The sequence below is a fragment of the Coregonus lavaretus genome, assembly GCF_964263955.1.
Source record: "Coregonus lavaretus genome assembly, chromosome: 24".
NCBI classification, from domain to species: Eukaryota; Metazoa; Chordata; class Actinopteri; order Salmoniformes; family Salmonidae; genus Coregonus; species Coregonus lavaretus.
The window spans coordinates 22,078,222-22,101,187 of NC_140011.1; the positions used below are offsets into that span (position 1 = coordinate 22,078,222).

Below are 22,966 nucleotides of genomic sequence, written 5' to 3' on the forward strand. Positions count from 1 at the left end.
TTCAAGGAGTTGGGCAGGGGTGTCGAACTCATTTTACGAGGGCAGAGTGTCTGCAGGTTTTTGGTTTTTCCTTTCAATGAAGGCCTAGAAAACCAGGTGAGGGGAGTTCCTTACTAATTAGTGACCTTAATTCATCAATCAAGTACAAGGGGGGGAGAAAGAAACTGCACACTTGGCCCGCCATGGAATGAGTTGGACACATGGAGTAGGGCATTCAAGGAGTTGGTTTGATGGGCAGTCGTGATGTCATCGGCCTCCCCCCTTGCTTGAGGCACAATAGAGGAGAACAATAGGAAAGCCAGCCCCCCCCCCCCATCCCATGTCATGACTTACCTGGACCATCTATTGAAATGTTCCTTTTGTTAAGTAAATCGGGTGAAAAGGCGACTGGAGTGCCTCTTTATCAGTTGCATAAAAATACTTATCCAGTTATAGTATGACAACACCGCCCTCCAGTGGCTGGTGCAAAATCTCTTTCTGGTTGAGATTTGAGAATCACTGAACGCTTTCCGACAGGGACTAAACATGTCACGTACGTAATGGTTTGAATTAGCTGTTCATTTCACAAGTTCTGGATCAACTGCTATATGATTCTCGTCGTGTTCTCGGCCAACAACCCAGAAAGATGCCACAGAGAACACTGGGATCCATTGTAGGTCTGCTTTGCACCGGGACCTGTTTGGTACAGGTAAGCTGCAGTTTGCGTTCATAGCGCGGTAGGCGCTTTTAACCAAGCCCGTGGATCGCAGCTGGATCCTAGGCCTTCTATTGTGCGTCTTTGTTTCACCACAATGGAACTTGGGAATGGCTCGCCAGCAACTCCAATTTTGAGTGACGTCAGTTTTGGCAAATCGTGTGTTTGTTGATATATTTATAGCTACAATGTTTATAGCTTGAAATACTTATACGCTATTATCCGAAATCTTACCAAGACTTCCAAGACTGAGTTGATAAACCAGCCGCTAGCTACCTAACGTTTAGTTACTTTGTCTTCAATAGCTCTCGGAAGGAAGTTCCTAGGATGATCATAGAGCTAGAATCAGATGATGGTAAAGAGGAAGGTACACACTTTGTTTTTACTGAGAGTCGGAGTTTTCCCTTAACAGAGGCAAAAAGGAGACCATATGCTGTTTTCTTGCGCTCTGGTGGTGTAGGGGACCGTCGTAAAAGTGCAATACCGGTGATTGCATGAAAGTAAAAAATAAATACATTGTTGCATTCCCATTCAGGAGAGTTAGACCAATATAAAGATTACACACACTGCATAGAGGCCCACATATTTTTTGGGGGGGGGGGGGTTACCTCTAGTTACTACGAGTGTTGTATTTAACCCATTTACAAAGAAGCTTTCTATCCAGGTAAAATTGAGACGTAAAACCACAATGTGAAGTCACTAACCCCCCCCCTCATCCATAATGACATTTTTAGAGTAATGTATTTTTTTTAAAGTCACCAGAAGTGACCTTGTCACAGTTGTTCTATAAAAACCCACCACTGCTGAAAAAAATCCTAAGGGAATCAATGAAGTTCATAGGCCTATTCATGCTTTATGACCTTGTCATTTTTAGATAAAACACACAAAGTACTGTCAAATTTCAAAATGTAATTGTGGGGGAAAAGTTGGTTTAAGATCTCTAGATCATCTAGGATGCACTATGCAGAAATCTAATAGTTTGCCAAATTTCAGTTTAACAAAACAAGCAAGTATAGTGTAGAACATTTTGCAACGCCAGGGTTGTGGGTTCGATTCCCACGGGGGGCCAGTATGAAAAATAAAAAAATAATGTATGCACTCACTAACTGTAAGTCGCTCTGGATAAGAGTGTCTGCTAAATGACTAATGTAAAAATGTAAATGTAAAAAATAATTGTACCATCTAATCCGCTGTGAAATATATTTTCCATAACCAAAAATATTGTATTTACAGCGGTTTGAAGTTGGTGTACAAAAGTGAAAGACTCAAACGAAACAAAATGGGAAGCATAGAAATAGCACACATAGAACAGATATACTGCTTCTTAGACTTGTTTCAATGAGTGACAGATCTATAACTCACATTTCTATTAGATTTTTCAGTTGTCCAAAAAGTTACATATTGCAGCTTTAATTGATTAAATCCTGTAAACACTAAGACAGTCCCTTAGCCGTGAATTCACAATCCCCCATTTAAATCAACATAAAGTCACTTTTTGAAAACGGGACAGATTTGAAAAAAGGTTTTACCCTTGCTCTTGACCGTCATCTGAATCTACTTATATCACTCATCTTCCTAGGACCTTCAGTGGGCGAGGTATTGACGAGCACACTTCGAATATCCAAACTGAAAACAAATTTACTGCGGTGGTCCGCTAAGCTAGCTAATGTTTGCAAGCATAATATATTTTGTAGACATACACCGATCTATTTTATCTGTTGTCTGCAGCTAATGGCCAATTACTATTTTGAAGTATACAACAAGTCACTTCGATAGCTGGCTGTTAGTTACCACCAGTAAACATAGCATGCTAAATTACCGGTTAGCTGGCAGGCTAGTTAGTGTTCTAGCTAAGTAACTGCGTTTTTCCTGTTATGTATTTGTTGGTAGTGATGCATATAGCTTGCTGTAATTGTTAGCTAGCTACTGGCCACAAACCTGTTGTTTTAGCCTACCACAGTACCTGGTTAAAATCCTACTCTGCTAAACTTATTTAAAACTGCATTTGGCAGCTTCTATGACATGTTTGTATAATCGGGAGATGTCACTTACCTGTCAATGCAACACCTACAGTGCATTCGTAAAGTATTCAGACCCCTTCACTTTTTCCACATTTTCTTACGTTACAGCCTTATTCTGAAATTGATAAAATTGTTTTTCCCCCCTCAATCTACACACAATACCCCATAATGACAAAGCAAAAACAGGTTTAGAAATGTTTGCTAATTTATCGAAATATCACATTTACATAAGTATTCAGAACCTTTACTCAGTACTTTGTTGAAGCACATTTGGCAGCGATTACAGCCTCGAGTCTTCTTGGCCGAGCTATCTTCAGCTCTCTCCAGAAATGTTAGATCGGGTTCAAGTCCGGGCTCTGGCTGGGCCACTCAAGGACATTCAGAGACTTGTCCCGAAACCACTCCTGCGTTGTCTTGGCTGTGTGCTTAGGATCGTTGTCCTGTTGGAAGGTGAACCTTCGTCCCAGTCTGAGGTCCTGAGCGCTCTGGAGCAGGTTTTCATCAAGGATCTCTCAGTACTTTGCTCCGTTCATCTTTCCCTCAATCCTGACTAGTCTCCCAGTCCCTGCCGCTGAAAAACATCCCCACAGCATGACGCTGCCACCACCATGTCTCACCGTAGGGATGGTGCCAGGTTTCCTCCGGATGTGACGCTTGGCATTCAGGCCAAATAGTTCAATCTTGGTTTCATCAGACCAGAGAATATTTTGTTTCACATGGTCTGAGAGTCTTTAGGTGCCTTTTGGCAAACTCCAAGCGGGCTGTCATGTGCCTTTTACTGAGGAGTGGCTTCCGTCTGGCCACTCTACCATAAAGGCCTGATTGGTGGAGTGCTGCAGAGATTGTTCTTGTGGAAGGTTCTCCCATCTCCACAGATGAGCTCTGTCAGAGTGATCATCGGGTTCTTGGTCACCTCCCTGACCAAGGCCCTTCTCCCCCGATTGCTCAGTTTGGCCAGGCGGCCAGCTCTAGGAAGAGTCTTAGTGGTTCCATACTTCTTCCATTTAAGAATGATGGAGGCCACTGTGTTCTTGGGGACCTTCAATGCTGCAGACATTTTTTTGGTACCCTTCCCCAGATCTGTGCCTCGACACAATCCTGTCTCGGCGCGCTGTGGACAATTCCTTCAACCTCATGGCTTGGTTTTTGCTCTGACATGCACTGTCAACTGTGGGACCTTGTATAGACGTGTGTGCCTTTCCAAATCATGTTCAATCAATTGAATTTACCACAGGTGGACTCCAATGAAGTTGTAGAAACATCTCAAGGATGATCAATGGAAACAGGATGCACCTGAGCTCAATTTTGAGTCTCATAGCAAAGGGTCTGAATACTTAAGTAAATAAGGTATTTCTGTGTTTTATTTTTTATAAATTTACAAACAGTTCTAAACCTGTTTTCACTTTGTCATTATGGGGTATTGAGTGTAGATTGATGAGGATTTTTATTTATTTAATCCATTTTAGAATAAGGCTGTAATGTAACAAAATGCGGAAAAAGGGAATGGGTCTGTGTACTTTCTGAATGCACTGTATTTTGTAATTTGATTTTCAAAGTATTGAATGCTATTTGAATGTTCATCCACAATGAAAGTGGGTCTGTGCCTTTGCAGGCTTGCTTGTGTTAGTGTTTTGTGCAGTAAATGCCAATGTAACTTTGTCAAACAGCTGTGCATGTATGCATAATCCAGAGATTTTATCCCAGTTGTGTGTGTGATGTCACTGAATAGCATGCCTGTTTGTGTTTAGGGTAAGGAGTTCTGTTTTGGAGTGAACAATGAGCAATACCGGTGTGAGATGGGGTACTGCTGCGGGGAGACAGAGTGCTGCACCTACTACTACGAGCTGTGGTGTATGTTCTGAGTGTCCTCTATTCTCTCCTTGCCTTTCTGACACCACTCTGTCCTTCTTCCCAACATCTATTTACATGACTTATTCTTCATTATGGGAATCTCAGAATTTGTCACTTTCATTGAGTCACTCCAATTTGACAGTTAATCACGTTGAAACAAATAGCGATGAAACAAATTAGCATTGGCCAAAATGAGTTGACTGAGAATGTAACTGTGATTTTGTGCAGGGTTCTGGCTGGTGTGGACCCTCATTATAATGCTGAGTTGCTGCTGTGCCTACCGACACCGTCGGGTCAAGATGCGGCTGCAGCAGGAGCAGCGCCAGCGTGAAATCAGCCTTATGGCCTACCAGGGAGCTTCTAGCTCCTTCATCTCCCCTCCACCCCTCAACCTGAGTGAGTCTCTCAGCCCCCACTGGACACTTATTGCACAACTCTTACATCTGCACTCGCTACATCCCTGAAATGACTTCACCACTTGTCCCTCTGAGTTAACTGTTTAGAGTAATTAGGCCTGGTGGCTTGGAGATGGTTCTTTGCAGATTCAGAACCACACCTGACCATGAGTTATTTAGTTCAACACGAGCTAACCCTATCTAGACTGTTAACCCTTTACCTTGGCTTTACCTTGGCTCAGCTGGTAGAGCACGGCGCTTGTAACGCCAAGGTAGTGGGTTCGATCCCCGGGACCACCCATACACAAAAAAAAATGTATGCACGCATGACTGTAAGTCGCTTTGGATAAAAGCGTCTGCTAAATGGCATATTAATTAATATTATTATTAATTATTAATTAATAATTAATTAATTAATAGTGGGAATTGGCCTAAATGGTTGGGGCTAAATTTTAATGTTTCTTACAGAAGAAATATGAACAGCATATGCATGGTAGCAATTGAAATAAATGAATGAATAAAGTTTTTGGTGGTAATCGGCTTTGAAATCAGCATATTTAGGGTTATGATTTGCATATTATGACCAAACAAAGTACTAGGGTAGTGAATTTATTTTGGCTGTCAGCTAGCAAGGAAAGTTAGCCTACAAAGCTGGAAGCTACCGTTATCTTCTTCCATTTGTAAAGGGTTGTAGCCTGTATGGACATTGTTTTGCGAACAGTAATTAACAGTTTCTACATTATTCAAGTGTGTTAACTTCTGTGCAGCATGAGTGGGGAGCTAACATGATGCAGCACGTACTCCCAGTGCAGGCTAGCAGTGAAGTGGAGCAGGCAGGATGCGCACTATAATAAGGGGTTGGCTGATAGACAGGCTTGATCCAGGAGACACATTTGACAGAAGTACCGAAAATAAAACAAATTCTAGTACCGAAACGTTTTTCACGTTCCAGTATCGAAAAAGTACAGAAGTTTTGGTATACCGTGCAACACTACAAGCTAAGTTATAAAATACGATCTTAGTGTCAGGCTTTGACTGGGCAATTCAGAGAAACGGATCGTAATTTTGATACGCATAGAAAGGAGTCATGTGCATTCAGGTGCGTGTTCCGCTTCAAATTTTCTTCACAATAGACAAACAGGCTCATTCTGTTCAGAACAACCCAGGGTATGACGCCATGTCATCTTGTAACTGTACATCAAACATAGTGATCAGAAACGTTGACACGGTATATGAGATGAGTTTTATGATATGGAAATGTGAAGTGCACATTTGGACTCACGGCTGTTTGGCTTGCTTGTATGACATCAACAGTATTTATTATAATCATCAACGTCTCATCTTTAAAAATACATAGTCCTCTTAATTTACAGCTTTTCCCTCGGACAATACATTTAGCAAAAGTTGCCCAATTTGCGGGAGGGATGGGGGCGGCAACTTGTGTGCTGTGCTCAAGTTTCAGGATGGCTGTCAGTCAAAACCCATACAGGGCAGTGAAGCGCAGAGCCTGAGCTCTGACGTCATTATAGCATGTTACTGTACAGACACTGCATTCCAATTCAGGCGCTATCGGTGCCCAAATCTGCTATTTTCAAACCGTATACAGGTACGAGTGTAAAGGGTTAAGATGGTTGACTCCTGTGTGTTTGTTTATTTACGCCCAGGGTTCTGGACAGACTGCAAGCTTCCTGACTATGAAGAGGTGGTGGGTCATCCCCCGACTCCCCCTCCGCCTTACTCCGAGATCCCCCCAGAGACCACCCCTGCCACCCTGCTGCCCCCCATCCAATCAGAAGCGGTCGTGGTGCTGGAGCCCCCAACAGAGGACGCGCCAAGAGAGGAGCAGGCCGCCAATTCGTCAGCAGACCAGGAAGCCGCGTCTGTGCCCAGCCAATCAGAGAGACCGGTGGAGGTGGACCGTGAAGGCCCATTGGAGGAGCTGCTGACCCGGCGCAGGCACGTGACGGGCGACTCAGGGATTGAGGTGTGTGTGTGCCAACTAGATGAGGGCTCTGGGCCGGAGGAGGACGAGGAGCAGGTGTGTCTGGGGGCTACGGGGGACTGCTGCTCTGCCTCTGATCACACCCTCAGACACAAAGAGAGAACCCCTGAGCCCCAACCTCAGCCCCAGACCAGCACCGGAGATCGCCTGGTCTGAGCTCCACCACCTACCATCCCAGAGGCTGCTGTTGCTGCTGGATCTGCGCTTTAAAGAGGGAGACCCAAGAGAGCTCTTGTCATTGTCATCATAACAATAACCCAGATACCACCAGCAAATGAAATGCCCCACAACTCACCAAATGAACCAGGTTGTCCTGTTTGACATGCTTCTCAGTTATGATCCATAAAATGATGATGATGATGATGATGATGATGACAAAGAAAAGCTCTTATTTGAGAGAGAAGATTTTTCGTGTGGCTAATGGTTTCATTCTTTAATACCCATGGAAGGTCCCTCTGCTTTGTTTAATTCTTAACATGGGGATGAGGAAAATGCCAAGTATTCATGGATGGGGAGGGGCTAACACTTCTAGAGAGACCACCAAGTGGTAAGAAGAGGTGTTGACGCTGGCACAGAATTGACTACATCTACCCACCCACCCCCACCTATGTCCCTCATTTTCCCACCCCACTGTCTGGCCTGGACATTTTCTTCTGGTCCTTCTAACATTTCACCTACGTGCGGACAGGACAGCATACCACAACGGTCACCAACCCACAGGCCTCTAGGCCCCAGCACATAAGAGCCAAAACAGAAGATAATGCTACAAGACAGAACTGACCTGAAGGGACTGAACAAGGGGTACGAACTGAGAAATTGAACTGTTTTTGTAAGGGTGTGTGTATTGTGTAATCTAGGGCACAGCTGCAAAGTGATGTCACCCCGGAGTCATTTTAGCCTGCGTCTGGTTTCCTCGCGGAGTGACAGCAGGGCTATTTGCATCCAGAGAAGAGGCTTGGAAGGGGAAGTGAAGATGTGCCTGTCTCTTATAGGCTCTCCCTCTCTGGACTGTGTCCCAATAACACCAGACTCCTCCCCCTAAAGCCCCCGCTTCCCATCCCTCATGACTCCACCAGTACTCCGGTCAACACTTGGCCAGACTGAAATGTATTGAATGGACTGGAACATATTTTTTGATGTGCGTGCTATCTGGCCTGACTGTGGCCAAGTGAACTGAAGACTAAGCTGTGACATTATCCCATCGCTGTGCCTGCAACTTGGTGTCTATAAAAAGCCTTGCAGGGTCGACCGTGTGCGTCCCAGACCGGCGGTGATGTTACGTGGAATACTGAAGGTTCAGCTCTATAGTACTTTGCTCCTCTATCATTTTCTTGTCATTGTATTACTTTTTTCTAAAAAACAGCTTTGGCTGAGGCCACTATAACCCACATTAATGGCAACACAGCGCTTACCAAGGTGCTGCTGTGGGTGTATTGTGTGTGTATAGGAGGGGTGTAGTCTTATTTAGTGTATCCACAAAGTGCCCTGGCCCCTGGTGTAGTGCACTCAACTCACCAGGCTTTAGACCACTTTTATAAACAATGCACTGGGATCTTGCATAGAGGGCATGAGTAATTAGTGTGTGTGTGTATGTAGATGTATGTTCTGATTCGTCGTGTCAGTAACGGTGTGTTTTCAGCGCCTGTTTCATATAGGGAAACACTCCCAGGCCATTGGCCCCTAGCTGACAGTGACGAATCGGCTGCTGTTTCGACCCAGAAGCAGCCGGAGCCTGATGGTGACGCACCTTCACCACATGAGTCCCCTGGTCGTGTGGGGCTCGGACGGAGTGAACCAAGGTTTTAAGTATAGCCTCCCTGTATCTAGTTTCATCATGTTGTTATGACTGCACCGGGCCTGCAGTGTGCTGTTGCGTACTCCCTTGGCTTGCAGTGGTGTGAACCCTGTAGGAGCAATGCTAGCGATTTATGGTGTTATTTTCCATTGTGGGGATGGCTTTGCTGTGTGTGTAGGGTTAGCGTAGCTGCACACTGATAAACAGCATGTTCCTCGGTGTTGTGCGTTGCTTGCCTAAGCATGTGTCGAAGCGTAGTTGTAGAATCGGGTGTGGAGTGCATGTGATCTTACTGTGCAGTTCCACCTAGAAGAAGAAGCACAACAAAAGTCCAGCTGCTTTGGGGGGGCGTGTGTTTTAAATGGCAGTGATATATGATAGTTGTATTGATTTCTTTTCATGCAGCACATACTGGTCAATTAGGTTATGGACTGATGCACTGTTTATTATTCACTTCTAATGAAAAAGGAAATGGACTCAGATTTATTCTGACTATCAATCAAGAAATATTTGATCACCCCGTTGCAGGAGAACTTTCCTGCAATTCAGAAAATGTAAAACATTTAGTGTATTTGAGATTCGCACATCTGAGCTACCTTTGTTGCAGGTGGATGGTAAAAGAAGAAGCCCGCACACTGCTCTTGCTTGTATCACTGCTCATTATTAAGCTTTACGCATCGGCCTCAAGGCTTTTGTGAGTATTTTTTATTTGCACCCTTATGTAGACATTGCTCCACCCACATCCATTCAACGCATCTAATGGGGTTGGAGTCGAGGGAAATATAACTATGCATTTCATAGGTATTCTAATAGTGTGTACATAAAACGTATTAAACACGTCTGTAAAACCACAATGAGGACATCGACCTATCAACTAAGTTTTCATAAATCATTGGGTACAGTGCAAGAAAAAACGTCAGAGTAGGCTGACGTTTTTTCTTAATACGTTTTATGTACACACTTTATTGAACTGCACATTGTTATATTTGGTAACACGTTTATTTTCCCTCGACTCCAACCCCATTCGATGCATTGAACGGATGTGGGTGGAGCAATGTCTACATAAGGGTGCAAATTAAAAATACTCACAGAAGCTCTGACGAAGGCCTTTAGGCCGATGCGTAAAGCTTAATAAAGAGCAGTGATACTAGCAAGATTAGTGTGCAGGCTTCTTTCCTCTCATGTATTTGAGATTTAAGAAGGCTTCTGCAGTTTGTAATTTTCACTTTGAAATTTCAGACTTGATTTTCCCTTATGAAAAATGTATCAACCCCTATATACATTTCCATTAATTATAGTTTCACATTTCCTGTTACTGCATGATTATTTTCCTGCTGTAGCAAACTGGCTCAAATTTAAGATCCTACATCTAAGTTGTCTGTCTTCAACCGTGTGAAGCCTTGATACTGTAAAAGTAACGTTTTGAAAGTCGTAGAGCATAGTAATGCTCGCATTCTCACATTAGGACAATAACATGTTTTTGATAAGACACCATAAGCTGCCTTCGTAGGTTGCTAGGGAACAGACATGACATGAGGGTCGAGTTGCAGAAGGCCTATGAACAGACTCAGTTTAAATGATCCTTCTGAGGCATAGGGAAATGCCTTACTATGGTGGTCAATTGTAGTTGGGGACAGGTAGACTAGATGTGTTTTAGGCTTCTGTATTTGATAAGTAGGCGGTTATATTTCAGACTTATGCTTTTGAAGACAGCAAAAATGTTTCAGCATGTTTTTTGTTTTTTTCTAGTAGTCCAGAGGAGTCCTTTTATACAAACTGAGTCAAGTGTCTGTCTGACATGTATTGGTCAGCTCAAATTGTTATTCTAGGATGTGGTTATGAGTTGCAGTAAACTTAAGAGTGAAACCACAAGACAAGAGATCATTACTCCTACATGGCAGAAAACTGGCCTGTAGAATAGGCAACATTTATTTTGTCAATGTATATGAAATATAAAAATGTTCCCTTGTTATCTGTGGTCTTGTTGATCTTTTTTATTTTTACTCCTTTTCTTTTGTTTTTTTGTTGTTCAAGGATATGATCGAGATTAGTTTGACATTCGAAAGCGTGTTGAATTAGTAACTGAAAAAATCAATGTAAAGGAATGCTGGTTTTGTTTTCTTGTGATTTCATATGAGATATGTTTGTTTTTTGAATGGTTCAGGAAAATCTCCCAATGACAAATGTAGAGGCTAAAGTGCATTCATTTTGATGCAGTATAGACAAATGAAGATAATGGAAATTGAAAAGGTGTTTCTTGTTTTTGAAATGAGGATAATGGGACTCATAGTTTTTCAGTCCCGTTGCTCACTCTGCTTACTGGGCAAGATTATTGCCAAACAAACTCTCCTTTGGCTTTCACATGTTTACCTAGATAAAGGGCTATCAGTCAGTCATGGACAAACATCCATCCATTCATCTGCTCTGTACTTTTCTTCTTTGCCTACAGTTGCAGACACGGCGATATCTGAACGTAGATGTTTGGATAGCTTTTCTGTAGTGAATAATAGGCGACTTGTACATTTTCAATTGATAGGCTTTATCTTTTTCCGTTTTGGTTTCAATGTCCAGAAGCTCTTATCCATCTCTCAAGCCCCCCACCCAGTCCCCATGGCCTCTCAGGTATACCAGCAAAGAGAGCACAAGCTAGGTTCAGTGGCAGGTTGGGTATGTGGTCCCTGGTGAGGTAACTAGCCCCGGGGGGGGTTAGTCATGGCTCATTGCATCCCTCTGGATCATGAGGCACCCCCCCCCTCCAGGGGGCCCGACCATACCGAACATGGTAACAGAAAGTGCGTGGCAACCCTCAACGACGTTTGTCTTTCTGAGGCAGGGTTTTTGCCCCTGCATGTACTGCAGGCAGTGCACAATTGTTATAATTTTTAGATTTGTTTGCCAGTACCAAACAAGTACTGTACTCAACCCTATACTCTCACACTTACATATGCATACCGTCTTATTGTCATGAATAGAAAACATGCTGTTTTTTATGGACATCTGTATTTACATTTACATTTTAGTCATTTAGCAGACGCTCTTATCCAAAGCGACTTAGTTAGTATTTGACATTGATCTGAAATCTACCATTGGCACCAGTGCCATCAGTTGTCAGCTCAAGTTTCATTTACGTTGCTCACTTGGCCAAAGCCCTGTCATTGTAGAATACCTGTATTCCTCCTTTCACCCGACGTGTTCCTCTTCATTTCAACTACACACGCCTCTGTAATATACTGTACTGTACCTGACTAGGCTATGCAAAAACATAAACCCACTGATGTATGCTGCAATAACTCTCTTCTGTCTGTGGTTGCTAGTACAAGCAATATTACTCTCAGTACGTCACACTGTACCTCAGTTGGTATGTGTAATGTCTTTGTTTAAAAAAACAAAATAATATACAAAATGAATATTTTTATTGCTACTATGTGTTTTGTGTGTATGCTTTAAAAGTAAATGTGTATATCTACATGTTACCTCTTGGTGGGGAGTGAAGATGAAAAGCCATTCTAGTACATGTTTCACTTTTGTTTCTGTTCATCTTTAGTGACATGGTGGATAAAAGTACAGTCTGCTCTCATTCTAATCTGCTAAGAATATTACTCCTGGTTACTTATTATTATTATGGGGGAGAAAATACATCTGTTTGGTTGTGCAAGCTAAATTAGTGTTTTAGAATGCTTTTTGTGCGATTAATGCTATTTAATCTTTCCTCAGACTAATATTATTCTGTTTGCCCTGTGGGTACTTTTGCCACTGGTCCACCCCTTGTGTGTTGTGCTGTCATGGCGCATTGGGTGTCTTTGTAAACAGCAACATGTCTGTCATAGTTTTTGAGGAATTTTCAATGACTAAATAGTAATGGTGAATCGTTGCCTTTTCTCCTCGATTTCCCCAACCTTTGATATAGAAGATAGCGACTGCGATCTGTATCAAGTATGGAAACCAATTTAAACCCAATGCTAGATAGCGGAGTGGAGACACCTCAGCTAGTCCAGAAGTTTTCTTTAGATGGTCTCTCACTTAGGGGTGGGTTGCACTTGAATTATATATCACCAAGGCAACAATGTACTCGCGCCATAATCCAATGATCAAGGATGCTCTGTTACCCACTTGTAACCCAGATGTTTCTTGCATTTCTCCCTCAACCATAGTTTGATAATGTCAATCGGATGTTGTGGTTGATTCGTGTGGAAAGACTTTGCCAAAAAAATGAAAATACCCACGCTTGAAAAGGAAGTGGTTGACCACAAGCGCATACCCCTTTCGCTATCACCTAGATCAAGCCAAAAACATAGGGGGAAAGCACTGGAATGTGTTGTACATTTGAATGCTTTAGTTTAGTGGGGGGTCTACTGTGTACTCTCGGGTCATTTGCATTTTCTTTTTTATAATAAAACGAACATTTGCACTCTTGAAGTTATACTGTCATTTTGGCTCTGACTAGGCTTGAGAAACAACGCAGCATTCAACTATAGTGTTAACGTTTGATAGACTAGCTGACAGCATAACGTACTCCACAGTGAGCGGTTCCACGCGCAGATATCTGAACCAGTTGAGATATTAATCATGAGGAGCATCAGACTTAACCATGTATGGTTTCATGCTATACAATCGCATGACTTGAGTAGAATATTTCCACTGCAGCATTATTAGACAACCTTCAGTGAGGGTAATACAACAGTACCTGCTATCATTCCTACTTTAAGACACCTATTTGGTTGAAACTAGGCCAAAGATATGATGGGACTCTATCCAGAAAATACACTTATCTACGGTACATCTCTGAATGGTCAATAACCATTTTTATTATCCTGAGCCAAAGTGTAAGGAGTGAGGAAACTATGACATCACTAAGGATTGTTCTTTAATGACGACAACACAAGCATACCATCAACATAATAAACAAGCTCCCGTATTTTACAGTTAGTCTGTGGCTCATCTTTCCACTGACAGTGGCTTAACAGGAGTAAAAGGCAGTCATACAGTGAAGATGGTGTGGAAAAGGCAGCATGAGCAATTGAGTGCAATTCACTGTCTTCAAACTGCTGATGAGGAGACAAGACATGGTTCAGATGCAGTGTGAGGCTCAGTGGATTGTCTTGTTTTTCTCCGAACGTGAAATTAAAATGGATTGTGTCTGCAGTATTCCATTTCCAAACTATCCCTTTCAGAGGGATTCTATAATTTATTGAAATTCCTTTGAAATGTTACTGGTTGAAATTCTGAGGTCAGGTCTGGGAGAAACGGCAACATACACATTGTTTTGGAATCCATACCACTGGCTAGGGCTCTCTGGTATTATGACACAAAACCAAAACAGTTTGGGTGGGTGCAGAAAAGCAAAAGGAGCACACCCTAACTTGATGAAAGGGTACATTTAGTGTTTGGGATGATTTCTAGTGAACAAAAAGTCTGAGGCTTGAAAATACATTTAGACCACAGGAAGAGACCATGAGATGCAGCAAAGCCTCACTTGTGCTCTGTTCCGCAGTATCAATCAACCCTATTCTTATCTGTGCGATGTCCCAACCTCAGACACATCCCTTTCATATATAAATCTAGATAGCATGTGGAAGAATGTGAACCATGTCATTTAGCTTACAAATGTAAGTATATCACACAAATATTAGACAAAGTGGATTAAGTTAAGACTGGATAGTGTAAGATCAATTCAATGTAACAGGCAACTCATTGAAAAAAACCAAAAGGAGAGGGATTGGTCACCTTTTCATTTCTTATGGTCATATACAGAATAAACATTTAAAAACGACCTAATCAATCTTGACATAAATAGTGGTAAAAAATTACTAATCTAGCACCTTCATGCATTCTACTGTAGATGCAGTTTGACAACACAAAGCATCAATTCTCTGCAACCATATCTTTCAAACTAATAAAATTGAGTATGAGAATTCATTGAAAGTCAATCAATTAAAATGCACAAAGACTTACATTGATTGCAAGCACCATAGAAGCAAATATGACATACCTATCCCAATGCTAGGATGCTGTTTCTAGAGCAAAGCAGAAAAGCGACGGATCAATTGCCAGATAGGCCATTGATAACATCTTTGGTGTGACAGTTCAAGCACTGAAGCGTACTGCTGATGGGAGCTGGTCATGTGGTTTGTAGAGTTAGAACAAATCGGTTACTTTGTCCCTTTGACATTCAAAAGACTAAAACAACTGAGTATAAATCTGTGAGTATAAATCCATCTCCCAAGCCCCTTAAAAAGACAACCAAACTTAACCAGCAATGGCACCGTCTACTGACAACACTGAGGTCATTTCACACCAAGTACATAATAATATGTTCTCTATATTTGTGTGTAGAGTAAGGCCTGGTTGGTGGGGGTGGGGACAGGGAGTAAACATTTCTGTGTGTCTACTCATGGCATGGGTCAGTGTGGTTTTCTACTGTAGTTGTTGAAATGCATCCATCCGCTGCTCAGTCTTTCCCAGGATTCACTAGTGTTGTCCCAAGGGTACCGCTGTCTGTCAAGCACATTGGTCTACATTGGGTGATCAGTTACAGTGTCTCCATCTTGTCATTTCAGTGTCTCAGTGCAGTTTTGTCCTCAGACTACAGTAGTAGTGGTTATGATGGAGGCCTCCCTCCCTCCCGCTCTCTTTCTTTTAACCCTCTCTCCGTCTCAGTAGAAGCGTTTGCGTCTGTTCTCGTTCCAGTGGCTGTAGACGATGAGGCCGACAACGATGAGCAGGAAACAGCCCAGCATGGAGAAGAGGATGGTGAAGAACATAGCAATACTACTCCACCCTTCTTCATTCTCACCCACTGACACAGAGAGAGAGAGAGATTTTAGTATGGATAGAAAAAGTGAAAAATAGAGGAAGTGTCAAAGAGCCCTAATAAGTAGGCCTTAGACAAGTACGCCTTGTCCGAGCCAGAACGGCCCATAGGGGAAGTAGCCCATCTCCTGTTTCTGTAGCGTGAGGCAGCTTGATGTACAAGTACACCCCCTGGACAGGAAGCTAGGTTATCACATGGCCTTACCCCCAATCCATCTCCTTAACGCTGAGTGACAAGCAGAAAGGCATCAGGTCCCATTTTTTGTGTCTCTGGTATGACCTGAGATCGAACCCCCAACCTTCTCCCAGTCTTGGGGCAGACACTCTACTGAGTTGGTTAAGGAGCACTCTACATGCCACTGAGTTGGTTAAAGAGCCCTAATAGTATAACATAATTTGATAGTATTTGTAGTTGAGCTTTTTATCAAGAATAACTATGTTATCCGAGTAACATTAATGAATGTGTATGTTCTTCTGTTTGTGTGAGAGGTAGCGAGCCTTACTCTTTAGTAGGTCCATGTTATCTACACTGGGTAGAGTGATCTCCTCTTCCTCCTCCTTTTCCTCTGTCTCACTGCGTAACACAGTCAGCTGGTACAGTTTCAGGGAGATCACATCGTGATTGTCTGTGAGGAACAGAACGTTTCAGTCATTCAAAGCAAACTGCAGCAAAAACAACTTCACTGGACCAAAATACAATACCTTAGTTCCCTATTAGACCCCGTGCCCTCTGAATTTGACTTATGTGTCACATGAATTTCATTCTGGGCAGTGTAGTCACAATGAGTACATCAAAATAAATGATAGTGATAATAATCTGGGATGGCCACATCTCACTGGAAATTAGATACATCAATGAAACACCAAGTAGATTAAGTAAATGGAAAACTAGGTGCTAATTCATGGCAATTAAACAGTTGATGTAAATGCCATTTCATTAATGCTACTATGTAAAACACAGTAGAGGGGAGTACTACCAGAGAGATCTCCAGTGACGGCCGAGGCTCCAAAGTAGTACCCCTGGGGCAGCCGCACCCCCGGTATGTCCAGGCAGTCCCTCCATTCATGCTGCCCATCAATGTCAATCATAATCTATTAGAGACAGAGACAGAGATTGGGAGTATGGTTGACAGGGTCAGCCAGGTCACCCGTGATACAAGTCAGTATTCGACGTCCATCCATGTCTGAGGACGCCGGGAGATGACATGGAAACCAGCCACCAGGGGCAACAGCGAGCACTGTTACCTTCAAGTACTTTGGAGTACCTTAAATGAAATTTTGGGAAAAAAGGCAAACTCAACTCCATCATTCATTGAATCAGATGGCTCATTCATCACAAAACCAACTGATATTGCCAACTACTTTAATACTTTTTTCATTGGCAAGATTAGCAAACTTAGGCATGACATGCCAGCAACAATTGCAAATCTGACCAAATTATGAAAGACAAGCCTTGAAATTTTGAATTCCGTAAAGTGAGTGTGGAAGAGGTGAACAAATTATTGTTGTCTATTAACAATGACAAGCCACGGGGTCTGACAACTTGGATGGAAAATTGCTGAGGATAATAGTGGACGATATTGCCACTCCTATTTGCCATATTTTCAATTTAAGCCTACTAGAATGTGTGTGCCCCCAGGCTTGGAGGGAAGCAAAAGTCATTCCGCTACCTAAGAATAGTACAGCCCCCTTTACTGGCTCAAACAGCCGACCAATTAGCCTGTTACCAACCCTTAGTAAACTATTGGAAAAAATTGTGTTTGACCAGATACAATGCTATTTTACTGTAAACAAATTGACAACAAACTTTCAGCATGCTTATAGAGAAGGACATTGAACAAGCACAGCACTTACACAAATGACTGATAATTGGCTGAGAGAAATTGATGATAAAAAGATTGGGGGCTGTTTTGTTAGACTTCAGTGCGGCATTTGACATTATCGATCATAGTCTGCTGCTGGAAAAACGTATGCGTTATGGCTTTACACCCCCTGCTATAATGTGGATAAAGAGTTACTTGTCTAACAGAACACAGAGTGTGTTCTTTAATGGAAGCCTCTCAAACATAATCCAGGTAGAATCAGGAATTCCCCAGGGCAGCTGTCTAGGCCCCTTGCTTTTTTCCATCTTTACTAACGACATGCCACTGGCTTTGAGTAAAGCCAGTGTGTCTATGTATGCGAATGACTCAACACTATACACGTCAGCTACTACAGCAACTGAAATAACTGCAACACTTAACAAAGAGTTGCAGTTAGTTTCAGAATGGGTGGCAAGGAATAAGTTAGTCATGAACATTTCCAAAACTAAAAGCATTGTATTTGGGTAAAATCATTCACTAAACCCTAACCCTCAACTACATCTCATAATGAATAATGTGGAAATTGAGCAAGTTGAGGTGACTAAACTGCTTGGAGTAACCCTGGATTGTAGACTGTCATGGTCAAAGCATATTGATACAACAGTAGCTAAGATGGGGAGAAGTATGTCCATAATTAAGCGCTGCTCTGCCTTCTTAACAACACTATCAACAAGGCAGGTCCTACAGGCCCTAGTTTTGTCGCACCTAGACTACTGTTCAGTGGTGTGGTCAGGTGCCACAGAGAGCCTTGGGAAAATTGCAGTTGGCTCAGAACAGGGCAGCACGCCTGGCCCTTGGATGTACACAGAGAGCTAATATTAATAATATGCATGTCGATCTCTCCTGGCACAAAGTGGAGGAGAGATTGACTTCATCACTACTTGTGTTTATGAGAGGTGTTGACAAGTTGGGTGCACCGAGCTGTCTGTTTGAACTACTGACGCACAGCTCGGTCACCCATGCATACCCCACAAGACATGCCACCAGAGGTCTCTTCACAGTCTCCAAGTCCAGAACAGACTATGGGAGGCGAACAGTACTACATAGAGATGCAAGTAGTAAAATTAGATTTAAAAAACAGATAAAAAAAAACACCTTATGGAACAGTGGGGACTGTGAAGCAACACAAACATAGGCATAGACACATGCATACACACACGATAACATACGCACTATAAACACACGTACACATGGATTTTTGTACTGTAGATATGTGGTAGTGGTGGAGTAGGGGCCTGAGGGCACACAGTGTTTTGTGAAATCTGTGAATGTATTGTCATGTTTTTAAAATTGTATGAACTGACTTAATTTTGCTAGACTCCAGGAATGGGGATCCATAATAAAATGGGGATCCATAATAAATACAAATACAAATAGAATGTTTTTGAGATTTTTGTTTTAAGCCTATCCCAAACCTTAACCCTTACTTTAACCATTCGGCGTTAATGCCTAACCTTAAGATTTCGGAGTTAATGCCCAAACTTAACCCTAACCTCAAAAAGTCTGAGTTAATGCCTAAACATAACATTAAACACTTCGAAATTTGACGTTTGAGAAACATGGACGAACATCTAATTCTGACGTGAGACTGTGAGAGCTAGTTGAACAGGGTATGCCCAGGGACTACCTAGCACAGTCAAAGCATCATTTCTCTGACATTTTCTTGCAAAGTTGAGTTAACGGGTGTGAATGAAACAATTCACTTCAACACAACGGTTTTCTCAGACTCTAGTATGTTTTTATAGGAGTGACCCAATATGCATCTTGGATGAAATTAGTTATTACATAATTATTATTTAGTTAGTTATTACACAATATCTTGGATATTGATAACATCATAGAGCCGTTAAAATGTGTGTGTATGTGCGTGCTCTCACCGTGAGCCTGCGGCGGACATATCTGATGAAGAGGAAGGTGTCGTGTTTGAGGTTGCGCACCATGGCGTTGCAGCCGCCCAGCTCAGTGGGACGCCCGTCTCGTTCGTGGTCGTAACTAATGCTTCCGTTCCCCACTATGGCCAACACAAAGGGGAAGATCCTCTGGTGGAAGGTGTGAAAAAAGAAAGGAGGCACCGAAAATAGTGAGAGACCGAACCAGAACAACAGGTAAAAGATGCAGCATCCACAACAATACAATACTGCTGGTAATATTTGCCTGAGTGACCTCATTCTCTACCCTACTCATTAAAATGCAAATTATATTCAAGGTGTAACCAATTGTTAATAGGTAGGAAACAACAACAACAACATTTAACATGGGGCAGCATGTTCATTAGGGGTTGATGGTAGTAGCTTAGGAGAGGGGTATGGGAGGCATTTGATATGGGGGTGGTATGGGTGGTCCAAACATGGGGTACCTGTGTGCGTGTGGTGTACCTCGTCTTCTGCGCCTGTCTCCATAGGGATGCACAAAACAGAGGATCACAACACAAGACCCATTACACAGGTCTGTGAGCCCTGCCCAAACAAGCACTCCAACAAAACCTAATAAATATTCCACTGTATTGCCTTGCTTGTATGACTCAGGTCTGTATTGAGGTGGGAGGTGTTGGTTGTCAGTTAGCTAAAGCCACCTCTCAGAGCACAGGAAGATCAGGACATGTTACCTAGACTTGACAGGATATGACACATAAATAAACCCAGCTGCCAGACAGTAAAAAAAAAGGAAGGAAGTAGTTGAGAAAGTCCTATAATACAGTGGGGAAAAAAGGTATTTAGTCAGCCACCAATTGTGCAAGTACTCCCACTTAAAAGGATGAGAGAGGCCTGTAATTTTCATCATAGGTACACGTAAACTATGACAGACAAATTGAGAAGAAAAAAAATCCAGAAAATCACATTGTAGGATTTTTTATGAATTTATTTGCAAATTATGGTGGAAAATAAGTATTTGGTCAATAACAAAAGTTTCTCAATACTTTGTTATATACCCTTTGTTGGCAATGACAAAGGTCAAACGTTTTCTGTAAGTCTTCACAAGGTTTTCACACACTGTTGCTGGTATTTTGGCCCATTCCTCCATGCAGATCTCCTCTAGAGCAGTGATGTTTTGGGGCTGTCGCTGGGCAACACAGACTTTCAACTCCCTCCAAAGATTTTCTATGGGTTTGAGATCTGGAGACTGGCTAGGCCACTCCAGGACCTTGAAATGCTTCTTACGAAGCCACTCCTTCGTTGCCCGGGCGGTGTGTTTGGGATCATTGTCATGCTGAAAGACCCAGCCACGTTTCATCTTCAATGCCCTTGCTGATGGAAGGAGATTTTCACTCAAAATCTCACGATACATGGCCCCATTCATTTTTTCCTTTACACGGATCAGTCGTCCTGGTCCCTTTGCAGAAAAACAGCCCCAAAGCATGATGTTTCCACCCCCATGCTTCACAGTAGGTATGGTGTTCTTTGGATGCAACTCAGCATTCTTTGTCCTCCAAACACGACGAGTTGAGTTTTTACCAAAAAGTTATATTTTGGTTTCATCTGACCATATGACAGTCTCCCAATCCTCTTCTGGATCATCCAAATGCACTCTAGCAAACTTCAGACGGGGCTGGCTTAAGCAGGGGGACACGTCTCGCACTGCAGGATTTGAGTCCCTGGCGGCGTAGTGTGTTACTGATGGTAGGCTTTGTTACTTTGGTCTCAGCTCTCTGCAGGTCATTCACTAGGTCCCCCCATGTAGTTCTGGGATTTTTGCTCACCGTTCTTGTGATCATTTTGACCCCACGGGGTGAGATCTTGCGTGGAGCCCCAGATCGAGGGAGATTATCAGTGGTCTTGTATGTCTTCCATTTCCTAATAATTGCTCCCACAGTTGATTTCTTCAAACCAAGCTGCTTACCTATTGCAGATTCAGTCTTCCCAGCCTTGTGCAGGTCTACAATTTTGTTTCTGGTGTCCTTTGACAGCTCTTTGGACTTGGCCATAGTGGAGTTTGGGGTGTGACTGTTTGAGGTTGTGGACAGGTGTCTTTTATACTGATAACAAGTTCAAACAGGTGCCATTAATACAGGTAACGAGTGGATGACAGATGAGCCTCTTAAAGAAGAAGTTACAGGTCTGTGAGAGCCAGAAATCTTGCTTGTTTGTAGGTGACCAAATACTTATTTTCCACCATAATTTGCAAATAAATTCATGAAAAATCCTACAATGTGATTTTCTGGATTTTTTTTTCTCAATTTGTCTGTCATAGTTGACGTGTACCTATGATGAAAATTACAGGCCTCTCTCATCTTTTTAAGTGGGAGAACTTGCACAATTGGTGGCTGACTAAATACTTTTTTTCCCCACTGTATGTGACATAACATGTAACAGTATTGTAGCTACTCCTTCCCTCCACAGAAACACATAGAAGAGGCTGACGGGTATATGCACATACTGTACCTCAAGGTGTTTTTCCTCATTGGGGTACGTGTCCACAAATACACCCAGCCCTGTGAAGAGGTCCTGATTCCCAAACACAGGACCTACACAATGACAGAAATGCATTTATACAGTTGCATTGCATTGTACCTGCGCTCTGATATTTCTGTTGGAACTACATTGTGGGGATAGTACCTTTCTGCATGCGCTCCTTGGTGTACCAAATTCCCAGTCCATCCCCATTCAGATTCTTCTTGCCTTGGCCATGAATCTTAAAGTGCACTTGTAACTCCCAGTCCCTTAGGTGACAGGGCTGGACACGCAAACATACATACATAGATATGACCATTTTGGCAAAGCCATGCAAAATGTGAAATGTATAGAGAGCAGTGGAGGCTGGTGGGAGGAGCTACAGGAGGACAGGCTCATTGTATAGGCAGGAATGGAATCAATGGAACGGTATCAAACACATCAAACATATGGAAACCACATTAGACTCCGTTCCATTTATTCCATTCCAGCCATTACAATGAGCCCTTCCTCCTATAGCTCCTCCCACTAGCCTCCTCTGATAGAGAGAATCAGTATCAGTGATGTAGACATAACAGTGTGCAGTGTTCTGTACTCACAATGCGGCTCCACACTGCCCCCTGCTTGCTCTGCATGTCTGTTGTGAGGCGCACCTGCTCTGTGGTTACCATGGCATCGCCCATCAATTCCCAATGGGATGAGCTGGAGGACCCCACACCTGAGTACACATTATTTGACAATCTTGTTTGTAACACACATAAAACAGAAGAGACTGAGGGACAGTTGTCATATTTTAAGTTGTACATAGCAGAGAGAGAGAGAGAGAGAGACCCTTGATGTAGTGGGAGAAAAAAACAATCTTACGACCAGCAACACTCAATAGTCAGTATAACATTGTTGCAATGTCGAATATACAGCATTCTTTTCGGTGTTCTCACATTCTACTATAATAAAGGGTGATACAACGGAGCTACCTTGATAGGGTTTTGACAATGAATGCTCCCTTTTCAGAAACTCCTCCATTTCATGATGACCATCTTCGGCAAAAGATCGACCTGTTGTAATAAGAAGAAACACAAACGTCCAATATGTTCTTAAAGCCATGGTCCGGCGAAGAGAAATATCGGAGAGAATATTCAATATCTTGC

At 42.6% G+C, this 22,966-nt stretch overlaps 2 protein-coding genes across 2 annotated transcripts; one reads left to right on the plus strand and one right to left on the minus strand.

Moving 5' to 3' along the window:
- The first annotated feature begins 508 nt into the window (after positions 1–508).
- On the plus strand, positions 509–13,165 carry LOC311100274 (uncharacterized protein). The gene is made up of 4 exons (XM_084141127.1): positions 509–688; positions 4,464–4,566; positions 4,795–4,962; positions 6,626–13,165. Exons 1-4 carry the CDS (start codon positions 626–628, stop codon positions 7,117–7,119), a joined length of 828 nt encoding a protein of 275 aa, XP_083997253.1. The 5' UTR covers positions 509–625; the 3' UTR covers positions 7,120–13,165.
- Positions 13,166–13,612: 447 nt separating this feature from the next.
- LOC311099924 (VIP36-like protein) lies at positions 13,613–22,966 on the minus strand. Its single transcript, XM_084140643.1, has 9 exons — positions 22,793–22,966; positions 22,418–22,536; positions 21,984–22,101; positions 21,810–21,892; positions 19,787–19,819; positions 19,308–19,469; positions 16,546–16,660; positions 16,072–16,194; positions 13,613–15,554 (listed from the first exon to the last, which is right to left on the minus strand). The coding sequence occupies exons 1-9, from the start codon at positions 22,920–22,922 to the stop codon at positions 15,412–15,414; spliced, it is 1,026 nt and encodes a 341-aa protein (XP_083996769.1). The 5' UTR covers positions 22,923–22,966; the 3' UTR covers positions 13,613–15,411.